This window comes from Talpa occidentalis, unplaced genomic scaffold (assembly GCF_014898055.3).
Source record: "Talpa occidentalis isolate TD23 unplaced genomic scaffold, MPIMG_talOcc4v2.1 talOcc4.8, whole genome shotgun sequence".
NCBI classification, from domain to species: Eukaryota; Metazoa; Chordata; class Mammalia; order Eulipotyphla; family Talpidae; genus Talpa; species Talpa occidentalis.
In genome coordinates this window covers 24,524,647-24,537,031 of record NW_023605194.1, presented here as the reverse complement: position 1 = coordinate 24,537,031, position 12,385 = coordinate 24,524,647, and the positions used below count along the sequence as shown (strand labels likewise).

General features: G+C 49.0%; 1 protein-coding gene across 1 annotated transcript in view; it reads right to left on the bottom strand.

Moving 5' to 3' along the window:
- LOC119234213 (sorbin and SH3 domain-containing protein 1-like) overlaps positions 1–12,385 on the bottom strand; it is a 57,796-nt gene that overhangs the window by 32,563 nt on the left and 12,848 nt on the right. The window contains exons 5-7 of the mRNA XM_054690407.1: positions 4,883–5,055; positions 2,919–4,394; positions 2,173–2,258 (exon numbers count right to left, since the gene is read on the bottom strand). Coding sequence (XP_054546382.1) covers positions 2,173–2,258; positions 2,919–4,394; positions 4,883–5,055 — 1,735 coding nt within the window. The remainder of the gene's footprint in view (positions 1–2,172; positions 2,259–2,918; positions 4,395–4,882; positions 5,056–12,385) is intronic.

The following is a 12,385-nucleotide window of genomic DNA, read 5'->3' as shown; positions in this document are numbered from 1 at the left end:
TTTTAAAATGACCCTTGGAATCAAGTTTTAACAAGTTTTCCTACCCCATACCAACCGCACATTTCTGGGATTAGCATTCTTTGTAGGAAAGCATTAATTAGAACAGGTAATTCTTAGCATTCTCAATAAAGCATTAGTCTTCTTCCAGCAGGCAATTAAATGCCTCAAGGGACAGCTAGCCCAAGGTGCTCATGATTGTTCCATTTTTCCCCCCAGAGTCTACAAATAACAAAGTAACAACTCACCAGACAGTTGTGGGATTTCCAGTGCTCAGGTAAGTTGTTGTGAAGTTAAAATGAGGAGACATAAGAAAGTGCTTTGCAAAACACAGTGTCACATAAAGGGCACTGGATCAGGAGTCTGGAGCCCAGGTTGCCAGCTCTGCCGCTGGTATAAGTTATCTTGTTAGGTGGCCTGGGCAAGCCACTACCCTGTTGCAATCATTTCCTGGATAAGATCAAGGGGATTGGCTAGATGACCACTCAGCTGCCCTCCCAGGACTGACCGACATGGTCTCATTTTCTGACATGTCATTATCATCAATGGTAATAATAAAACATTTGCAGAGAAAAATGCCAGAACTGTCACCCCATTAGCTGGGAAGTGTGTGTTGTTCCGTTACAATGGGAAAGACTGACGCTCTGTCTGTGCTCTGATGAAGGATAAATACTATCAGTGGAAGTGGTTCAGCCTAGTGCTTGAATCAGACCTCAAGAAATCCATCCTTCACCACTGCAGCCACAAACCATGGAAAAGACACACATTTTTAAGGATCAGTGAGTCAGTGTGATTCAGGAAACAATCTACTTATTTTCTGAATGCACCATAAATCTATCAATTGCTGGACCATCGAAGTAAAACAGGCCACCCATGTAGTAGGCGAGGAGTCTATCCCAAAACTTTCCTCACTGGGTACTAACCAGTTTAAACCCCTAAGTATCATGTCACCTCCTACCACAGGAACCCTTACATAGCTGGGAATCTTGTATCTGTCTCTGTGACAATGATGAAGTGAATCTGTTCTGTGGCTTGATGGACACTCACTGTGAGTTTTTCAATTTGCTATTAAATAAAACTCTGTAAATTCTGCTTTCTCTGGTTTCTTTCCAGATAGGTGCAGGTGTCTTATTGAAGACTGTGTGCAGGTACCTGGAGAGGGGGCGAGCCCTGGTCTTTTTTTGTAGTGTCACTATCTGGCCAGGATGCTTATTACCATCCAGCTGTCCTCAAAGTCAGCCTAACTCAAATCCTTAAGGTAAATACATGTGGACTGTGGAGCCACTCAACAGAGTAACATAAGGCTTCAGATTTTACAGGGAAAAGGACAGAGGTGTGTACCCATGAAGCCTCCCTGCCCCATCATCAGCTTCAAAGATATTCTTCTACCTCGTAATTCATTATAGGAAAATGGATATTGCAGTCTGGGTACTTTCTCCTGGGAATGCATAGTCCAAAAACATGCCTCCCAAGAATGCTGTGTCACAACAGAAGCTTGTGCTTTTGCCCATTGAGAAGACAGCAGAAGTACCTCTTCCTAAGTCCCCATGAGCCTGAGCTTCTTCCCATTAGTAACATCACTGCAGTACACACTGGGGAGAGACGGTGCAAGTCCTGAAGTTCTTGGCGGTGGTTAACCCAACCTTTACTGGAATTTTTCTTTTCCTCAAGTTGTTTTATAAAATGTATCATGGTCATTATTATTTTATATTCTCCTCTTTCTCTAACTGCAACCTTCCTAATTTGAACGGTACTTTGTGCCAACAGAGGGGTGGACAGTACTGGAGAGACATGAGGTGTATTTCCCTAGAGAATATCAACCTCCCTCTCCCCCCCCAGGTGGAGGAAGGAGGAGAGTGAAGCAAACTGCAGGCTCCCACTTCTGAGGCACTAAATTCAGGGACGGGCAACCTCTTTCCAAAACTCCCCTGCAATGGTACCAGGTGCATTTGGCATTGAGAGTGCAGTGCCTGTGGGGAAATCAGTCCTACTTTTTGGAAAAGTGGACTGAAAGAGGAGAGACTGAGCCTAGATCATGTGGAAAGTCACTTGCGAAAACACCAATCTTTGCTTCTAATTGCATGGCCACGTCACCTCTCTGATCTGTCTAGAATGTCTACTTCCTTCATGTTTTTATTGGCACAAGAGTTAAGAGCTTTTAAAGATGGCATTTACCTCTTTATCATCATGACGTCTTCGAATAAATTCTTCTGTGGATTCCAAATAATCAGCTGGTATAAAATGCCTTGGTGATTCTGAATCTTCAAAACAACAAAGTAGAATTAAAACAGGCAAAGATGTAGTGGGACATGAGACTGGGAAAAGATTTCACCTCTTATCCATTGTCATTCATGTTTTTATAGTCATTGACTAATGATCAATAATCAAATTCTGGAAAAAAAAACAAAAGCAAAAACACCCAAATCCCCCATCCCGCCTTTTGGGTTTACTCTTGAACTAGTTTGATACAAAGAAAATTAATCTGAAGGCAAGTCTGAGAGAGAGCGAGACCTTCTTTGGAAAGTACCCCTACTCAGAGGCGTGCAGGTTCTCACAGGGACACATCGTACATCACACACACACAGGGCCACCGAGAGAGGCTGCCTCTCAAAAAACCACGGGTGAGTTGGGATTGGTGCAAACCGCAAAGGGATCAAGAGTTCAAATGAACAAATTTCTCAGATGAGCTAAACGGCCAATTTTTCTTTCGAAACAGAGTTTGGTGGTTAGTCTAAATGACATGGGGGTTTGTTTTTAAAGAAGAGCAGCCACTACGAGCCGTGATTAATTGCCAAGCCAAACAAACAGAAAACAAAGGACGGACCAGAAAATGAGCACCAAGGGCACACAGGAGGAGGGGACAAAGCAAGCAAAGTGGAGAGACAGGTGAGGTGAGACTGGGCAAATACACAAAATGCCACCTCCGAGGGTCGTTCCCAGTTCACTTTGTGGGTTGTTGTTCCTGTCCAGGCCGTGGTCTGTGAACGGCACAGAGTTCCCATTATTAAAGGCCCTCAAGCAGTCCTCGGGGACCTCGGGTCTCTGCTGAGGGGGTTCTGAGATCCGGCTCAGCCTGGCCATGGTGTGTCGGGAGGACAGGCGTTTGGGAACTGAGGGTTTCCCCCGAGAGCCGGGCTCGTCCTGGTGGGGCTGACTGGGGAGGTCTGGCTTCTGGCCCTCCGGGGGGCCTGAGAAGTCGCCAGTGGCAGGCTGTCTGGACTGGTGCTGGAGGGGCTTTTTCAACCGGAAAGGGAGGGGGCTCATTAGGTAGATGTTCCTGAGGAGTGTGCTCTTGTCCCCTCTGGAATCCAGGCGCCAGTCAGGCTGCCGGGGGCTCTGCTGCTGCTCATGCTTGCGGATGGTGGTGAAGCGGGTGTATGAAGCCGGGCAGGTACCCTTGCACTTGTTGAGGCGGTGTTTGGGGAAGTCTCCGTGGACACTGCCACTGCTGCCCTCTCTGCTGTCACTGGAGAGGGTTGAACAGCGGTCAAGGTCGTCAGAGCAGGTAGAGAGGGGCTCAGAGTGCATGAGGCCCCTGAGGCCCAAGGAGGGGTCCACGATATTGCTGCACGAGGGGGAGGCGTAGACCCCCCGGGGGTTCATCCTATCCATCTCCCTGGGCTGCAGCTTGGTCGACTCGAGGAGGGACTCAGCCGAGCGGGCTGCGCTCAGGCCGCTCCGGGCCAACACCGGCATGGGGGACTTGCTCAGCCTCCCGGAAAGGTCCAGGGATGGCATGGACCGGGACCGCTGAATCAACTGCTCAAAAGCTGTGATGCGGGAGGAGACGGTGTGCTTGGGGATGTGTTCCGAGCCCTCCTGGCTGGGGCCCAGGTCACCCCTGGCCAACGCCAGGCCGCTCCTTTCAAAGTGGGAAGCCAGATCGCGCACACTGGAGGAGGTGACAGATCCCGGGAAGAGGCCAGCTCGGTTGATCTGGTGCATGTCCCGGTAGAACATGGAGAACTGGATGCCAACCTTTCTCGAGAGCGGGCAGGGCCGCCTGGCGCTGCTGCCGTACTCTTGCAGGCTCATGGTGCTGCTCGACTTGCTGTCATAATCCCGCCGGGAGCGCATGAGCAGGTTCTCGATGCTCCCCCCTACCTGGCGGGGCAGACCTCTCTTGGCATCGTTCAGAGAAGAGGAAACACACAGGTTCTCACAGCTCTGAGCCTTCTCTGATGGCAACAGAACACTCTTCTGTTCCTGCAAAAGAGCACTGGGCGCAGAGAGCCTGGGTTTGAATTTGGAGGGAAGGATTTCCGAAATGCAGGCTTTCGCAGCGGACAGGGGTTTCTTGTGCTTACACACAGGGCCTAATGCATTGCTAGTGTTAACCGTTCGGCTATGGACTGAAGATGAAGAAATCATGTGAGCATTCCCACCTTTACGATCCACTGGAAAGCATGCAGAATAAAATAAATAGACCCATTAGGTTAAAGCCAAAAGCTGCTTAAAAAAAAAAAAAAAGGAGGGGTAACATGCTCGTTTGTCATAAGGGCTTTTTAAAAAAAAATTTCCAGTTGATGTCCAGAAGCAAAATAATCTGTGCTGCAAAGCAGGTGCAAAGATGCAACGAAAAAAATGGCCACCCTGCTAGAGTTAGGAAAGGCTACAGCTCAGCTAATTTCTAAGAAAAGGAGTTCAGAACAAAAAGAGAGAAGAGACGCTTCAGGGAGAGCAAGGGTGGGATTCAAAGGAAGGGAAACTATAAATACGAGAAAGAAAAATGGCCGGTGAGAAACTAGAGGGGGTCAGAAGAGGACTCAAAGGCCTGCTTGGGGTCTGACAAGGCAGAACTTGTCCCAGGTGCTCGAGGCTCACCTGCTGCCGGCACCACGACCACAGGTGTGCGGGCCAGAGGCCTGCAGCCTTGCCCAGTTACCTTTAGTGGAGGCCGAGCTGGAGGGTCGCTTGAGCCCACTCAGGCCCTGGAGAGGAATGTCTCCACCTTCCAAGACGCTTTTATAAATCTGCCTCTCGTTCTCCAAGCCAGCGAGATCCCCAGGAGCCCCATCTGATTCCCTCTTCACTGCGTGGAAGTTGGAAGAATATATACTAAGAACAGTGTAATTTTAAGAGAGAGAAAAGAAAAAAAACAAAGATGAGAATAGGAGTGACAAATTTAAACATTTCTCTTAAAACACACTTTACCAGCTAAGGACAGAAACACACTTCCTAAGTGTAGGGTAAGGTAAAAGGTATCAGGCTTTTCTGCCCTCCCGCCATCAGGATAGATGAGGGAACCCTGTGATCCTGAGTGCATGCCTGATGGCGGGCACCTGGAGTGGGTACACCTGGGCTGAGAGACTGGCCTTTTAAGGGTGGCGTCATGGGGATGCCAGCAGCAGCAGAAGCCGAAAGAGAAGCCGAGAAAGAAGTAGCAGAAGCCGAGAGAGAAGCAGAGATCACCGGTGAACCCAGATAGAGCGAAGACTTGCTGGGGGCTGGGAGGCCTGCCAGCCTTCCGGCCCCCCAGCACTCCTGCCTGCCGTGTACCTGGTCATCCCAATAAAAACCTGCAAAAACCACTGAGGACTCTGACTCCTCCTTTACCCGGTCTGCTGGATTAGAAAACCTGCTCAGTGTCCATCCTGCCCTTACACTAAGCAACCTCATCAAGGACCATCCCTTCTCGAGGGCACTGGTATTGGAACACCTGGTTCTACAGCAAGACAGCCTCACTGCTCCCTGAATACCCAGGAATCACATCCAAACAGTGCAGTACTCAGTCAAGAGACCGCACTGGTGCTTAGAGGAACTCTGCCCAGGGAGCAAGTGGGGCTCCTAGGAGGGAGAATCTCCCCTGGAAGGAATGTTGGGGGGAGGGAGGAGGCAGGGAAAGGCTGGGGGACTGGAAGGCAGGTGGGCTGAGAGAAGGAAGGAGGAACGAGAAAAGGGAAGGGAAAGGAGAGGGCTGGGAGGAGACCCTGAGGGGAGGGGGAGAGCGGAGGGGAAATAGGAGACCCTGCACCTCCCAGTAATGGGGTTGGGGGGCCAGTGGCTGCACGTGAGAAGGGGCAGCTGAGAGGAACCTCTGACAAGTAGCCACCCAATACTGGTGACATCAAGTCTCCCAGTCGGATTATTGTTCTGGGTAATTCTTAACAAATGCTATGGCTGATGGAGCATTAAAATCAATACATACACACACAAAAAAAAAAAAAAAAAAAAGAGAGAGAGAGAGAAAGAAAGAAATTCAACACTGAAAGGAGAAGGCCTTGCTGTCCTGGGTCTCCAGGAAGATCCGTGCCCAGTGAAACCGGAGTCTGGGACTGCACATGCTCCTATTGTCCCAGCCAGATTTTACATCATTCAGACTCTTATGCATGTATTATAAGTCTAAGCTATTGCTCTTTTATATCCTTCGTTTATATTTATCTTGTTGAAATTCTAGGTATTTTTGCAAGTTACCACAAATCCTTTTTGGAATGAGGTGGGGCACAGCAAAAATTAAGAGCATTTACTCACAGAACCTCTCCCTTCCCCTAATGCCAGTTTTCTATGCCTTCATCCACTAAAACACAGACACATGGATGACGGATGGTCAGTCTCTCAGTCTCTCTCTCTCTCTCTCTCTCTCTCTCTCTCTCTCTCTCTCTCTCAGATAAGTGAGTGGCCCCTTTCTTACAAAAGTACTCAGGTTTCCCTTCAAGCCTGCTGAAGTCAGCTTACTGGTATCAAATGGATTTTTTATCTCTGAAGATGCACATGGCACGATGGAGTCTCTTCATGCTGTATCTCACTATGGATACCATCAAGTGTATAGAAACACTTAAGGAATGGTAAGAGGGAGCCCCCATGTGTGACCGCCCCATCACTGAGTCTATAAGGGACACAGAGCTGTATTTGCTTAAACACAACTACCCACTTCATTCCCTCTCCCCACCCCATCAACGATGGAACTATTTCAGCAGCCTCTGGTCCCCACAGTCACAGGGAACAATGAAATGACACCCCTGCACACCACCTGGACATGAGTCCTAGGTGGACACACTATGGTAGACACCCAGTGATCACTTTTTTCATTTTCAGAGAAGGAAGTAAGGCACTGAGGCAAGTTAGTGGAAGAGCTGGAACTCAAGTCCCATCTCCAGGCGCTGTCGGGTGTTCTCAGCTGCTACGTGGCGTGCTGCCCTACAACAGAGCCCGCGGGCAGGCCACAGCCTGGAGGTGCCCTCTCCTGCACCACAGAGCCAGACACAAGGACAAGACCTGCTACCCATGCAGTTTTGCAGATTCCTGCTTCTGCCTGCAGGGGTGCTGGGAGATTTCCTCCCTCTACTCCCAACCCCTAGGTTCTGACTGATAAAAGCCCTCGATTCTTGCTAGAGGGCTACAGGAATCCTGAGGTGACCTGCGGTGGTGGCCGTGTACACCAACTTAAATAAAGGTAAGTTCATTTAAATGGACTTTCACTTTGATCCTAATTAAAAATAAATCTACCCTTTTTTCTAAATTTCCCTTTCATAGTCCATCCTCTTCATTTTGGTTGTATTTTCTGATTTTGTCCTTCAGTTTAATTCCATATTTCCTTTTTGTACAACCCCAAATGCAAAAAAGATTCATGCACAGATAGATGGTCTTTAGCCTTATCAACCGATACCGCAGCTGAGATGCATTCAGTGAGGGGACAATCTCTAATGCCCTGTTCCCCGTGGTTTGGGGCAACCAGATTCCCCTTAGCTTTGGAGAGTGAACTTCTACCGAGAAGCACTTCTACAAGAACTTGCTGTCATGTGAAGGGCCTCAGCTCCAGTCAGAACTTCCAACCTGATCTCTTTCCTCTTAACTTTGTTCTCTCATGATTCTCGGCTGTCACAGGTTGCCTGACCTCACACCTCTCTACCTCACCAGTCATCAGAACTCATACTCCCACTCGGTCACCACATGTTCTGGCTTAATTCCACCCGTTGGCACCCTTTCCCCTGCCCTCCCACCAGAATGATGAACCAGCACTCAGGAAACCTCTCTAGGAGGATTTGCTATATAGCCAGTTGAAAAAAGCAAGCCAACGTGCTTTTTTCAGATGTGTAACCCTTTGCACCTGAGGTGCTCCTGTTTAAAAATCATATCTGAAAGTTCTGGAAAAGTGGTTTTTTTTTTTTAAAAAAAAGATCTATTTATTTATGCATACAAGAACTGGGATGTAAGCCAGAGATGTGGGGGTGAAAGGATTCACCAGAGACAGATTGGGAAGCGTAACAGACAGACCGGCTGAAATACATGGTTGAGGGGGCACTGGGTGAGACAGGAGAGGTCTGCTGTGCCATGTGGGTCAGCTCCTTGGCCGCCCAGGGATTGAACTAGTGCTGCGATGGCTGGCAATAGCTTGATAGCGCTGTCTTTAACCAATGCGCCACCAGGGAGGCCCTAGAACAGTGCTTTTAATTTATTATCCCCACAGGCTGGAAGGACAGATACCTTTGTCCCATTGCATCAAAGTGGAAACTGAGGACAAGAGTGGTGAAGGCATCTGCTGGAGGTCGCAGAGTTGCTGGATCATTGCTATGTTCAAACAGATCCAAGGAAAGCAGCCTGGTGCAGCAGGCCGACTGGGAAGAGCCCAGTCAGGATTAGCAGCTACTGAGCCCTTAACAAAACAGGCTCAGTTCAGAAGCTCGGCTCTGAACATTCTGGGTGGAGTCCGTTTTCAGAAGGAGCAAGCCAAGAAGAGTCACTGCGGAGAACTCACCCCCTGGCTAAGACGCAGAGTTGGCTGCTGAGTTTCAAGGGGATTCAACAAAAACATACTCACTGGAAGAATAAAGTGAGAGAACAGAGCAATCATCTTAGGGCCAACTGTTTCCAATTGTGCTAACGGGCGGGCTCTGGAGGAGGCGCGGGTGGGGTCCTGGCAGGCTGCTCCGACAAAGAATGTGGATCAGCTGAGGTAAACCCGCCCATTTAAAAACTTGGAAACCATATGTTCCTCTCATTTGCAAAACTAATAGGCACAGTGAGACTGTACAACAACAAAAATCCACCTTCACACCTGTAATCTAGAGAGAATTGGCTTTTGAACTCCAGACTTAATTGCCTACTAGACATCTTCACCTGCATGATCCTTAGCATCTTCAACCCACCATGTCCCAAAGCAAACCCAGCTTTTCCTTTACCCCCATCATACAGGCCAGAAAGCCCAGACAATCAAACTCCCTGCTCCCCTCTTCTTGTTCCCCAAAACTAATCAGTCACTGGGGCCTGCTTACTCCCTATCTGTAGGGTAAAGAAAATATCAGGCTTTTCTGCCCTTCCGCCATCAGGATAGATGATGGATCCTTGTCCTGAATGCATGCCTGATGGTGGGCACCTGGAATAGGGTGTGGGCATAGGTAGATGGGATTCAGCTGAGCTAAGACTGTGCTTTTAAGGGCGGCGTCACGGGGGGGACGCCAGCAGCCCCAGCCAGCAGCAGCAGAACCAAAAGAGAAGCCGAGAAGCAGCAGAACGAACGCTAGAGAGCCCAGATAGAGTGAGGACTTGCTGGGGGCTGGGAGGCCTGCCAGCCTCCCAGCCCCCAGCCAGCACCCCTGCCTGCCATATGCCTGGTGAACCCCAAATAAAAAACCTGCAAAACTACTGAGGACTCTGACTCCTCCTTTACCCGATCTGCATGGGATCAGAAAACCTGCATTGTGTCCGGTCCTGCCCCTTACAATTGGCGTAGTCGGCAGGATCCATGCAGACGGGTATTGGAGCCCTCCGAAGACCTGGAGGGACTAAGGAGAACAGACTTTGCCTGTGACGACGCTGGAGGCACCATGGCGGTATAGAAGATGGATACGTCCACGAGCTACAGGATGAGACCTGGCGTGAAGGAGACGCCCGAAAGGACCAGCCAAAGACACTGGAAAGGACCAGCCAACGACACCGGATAGGACCAGCCAACGACACCGGAAAGGACCAGCCAATGACCCCTGAGGCAGCAGGCCATTGCTGAAGCAGGGAGAGGCCAATGGACTGATAGACTGATGAACTGATGATTTTGGACTGACAATCCCGCCAGAAGGCGGAGGACCTTAGCAGGTTATGTTTATTTTTTGAGAATCTGGGGGTGGCCAGTGGGCCTAGATGGCCAAAAGCAGCCTGTGTATGCCCAGTGGCCAGGTGGAGGAGAAAAGCCAACTAAGGTGGCAAAAACTGGTACTGATGCTAAGTTGAGAAGCCCTAAAGTGGCTGTTAAGCAGCCTGGGTATGCTGAAGCCCTGTGAGTCTCGTAAAATCACCTATGGGTGATGCCCTGCTCATTCTTGAGTGAGGGTGAGGAGCTGAGGAGCCCGTCCTTGTGGGACGGGTGGGGAATGTGGCTTGGGGTGGAGCCCAAGCCAAATGCAAAGTTTGGATCCCCAACCCATGTGCTTGTGCAGTGGGTTGGCTTGAGAGCAGGGGTCTGTGAGTCGCATGGGTGGCCATGAAGGCCGAGTGTTGGAGCGACTGCAGACAGAAACCCTGAGGGTTGGCGATTACCCCCAACAGAATAAAATTGCCAATCCCAGAGCTAGTGCATCCTGGGGGTGGATGCTGTGTGTGCCTTGTAGCCGAGACTACAGCCAGAGAAGGCCAGGAAGCCTGACGGCTCCTGGTGTGTTATAGCAGATGCCGTGTGTGATTTCCCCTCCCTCGTATGAGCAGTGCCTTCGGCAGCAGATTTGGTGGCTCATCTGCTGGTACCAATAATTGTCTTTTGCACTTGGTTGGTGCCCTGCCTGGACTTATTTGTGTTCTGTTGTATTTTGTTATATTGTATTTTGTTATATTTGATGTATTTGCTTTTGTGGGCCATGGCTGCATTGTTTGTTTGCTTAGAAAATTGTATATGTATGTATAGACTGTATGGCAGAAAACCCTGAGGGGGTGGACTGTAGGGTAAAGAAAATATCAGGCTTTTCTGCCCTTCCGCCATCAGGATAGATGATGGATCCTTGTCCTGAATGCATGCCTGATGGTGGGCACCTGGAATAGGGTGTGGGCATAGGTAGATGGGATTCAGCTGAGCTAAGACTGTGCTTTTAAGGGCGGCGTCACGGGGGGGACGCCAGCAGCCCCAGCCAGCAGCAGCAGAACCAAAAGAGAAGCCGAGAAGCAGCAGAACGAACGCTAGAGAGCCCAGATAGAGTGAGGACTTGCTGGGGGCTGGGAGGCCTGCCAGCCTCCCAGCCCCCCAGCCAGCACCCCTGCCTGCCATATGCCTGGTGAACCCCAAATAAAAAACCTGCAAAACTACTGAGGACTCTGACTCCTCCTTTACCCGATCTGCATGGGATCAGAAAACCTGCATTGTGTCCGGTCCTGCCCCTTACACTATCCTTGACACAACTCACATTAACCACTTGCCCTTGGGAGTGTGGTGTCACTACCACACCCCTGCTGCTCACTCACACTTCTGCAGGAAGCATACCATCACCCCCAGATCCCAGTCCTTACTGCCTGCAATCATCTCTGCAAATCACTGCCAGTGATATTTCTAAAAAAGATTTCAGGTCATTCCACTGCTCATTTTATTCATTCGACAACTATTTATTACGCACACCTCTAAGTGTCAAGCACTCTCAGCTAAGTGGGAATGGACAGGAAACAAAGAATTTCCAACCTTGGGGAGTTTACTGTTCAAAACCATTTGTTGTTTTGAGGGAAAAAAATGAACTTCTTAACTGTGGCTTTGGGGGAAGGAGTCTAGACAATCTAGAGAGGGCAGTTTCATTTATAGCCTTTTGTAACACATAGCAAAAATCTTCTGTATTTATAATATGCTATTATTCATTTTTTTACTTTCTGCTCTCCTACAGCTTTCCTTTCCTCTTCTCTAAAACAGAGGTCCCTCTTTCCTGGGGCTCCATCATTGTATTTGCCACACTGGATTCTCTTTGTTATTTACAAGTCTGTCTCCCCCTTATATGCTGAGTCCTCTGAGGGCAGGCACGCACTTTATTAATCTTTGCAAGGCTGGTGCCTAGCACTACTTGCTCCATAAATATCAGTGGAATAAATGACTCTATAAAATTAAATGCCCACATACATATAGATTTCGGACACATTTTTAAGGCCAAGAGGGTTCTCTGATATTTCGTATGGTTCCCCAGGTAATGATTTGAGATTTGACCTTAAGTCAGATTAAGGGGAAAGTGTGTTTTCTCTAGGGCACCGTCATTCTCTTAGGAAAGGGCAGCTTGCCCTTGAGTGCCACCTTCTGGCCAACAAGAGTAAAGCTCTTTGGTCAGGCAAAAAATGTAGTACCGTTGAGCAATGCTGAAATGAGAATAGTGAAAATAACGAGCAGCTAAACTGTTGATTTATGGCTCTGATAACTGTATGGAGGTAAAATACAAAATTGAACATGCACTGTGGTTGCAGCTATAAAAAATATATCACGAGAGGTAGTTGCATT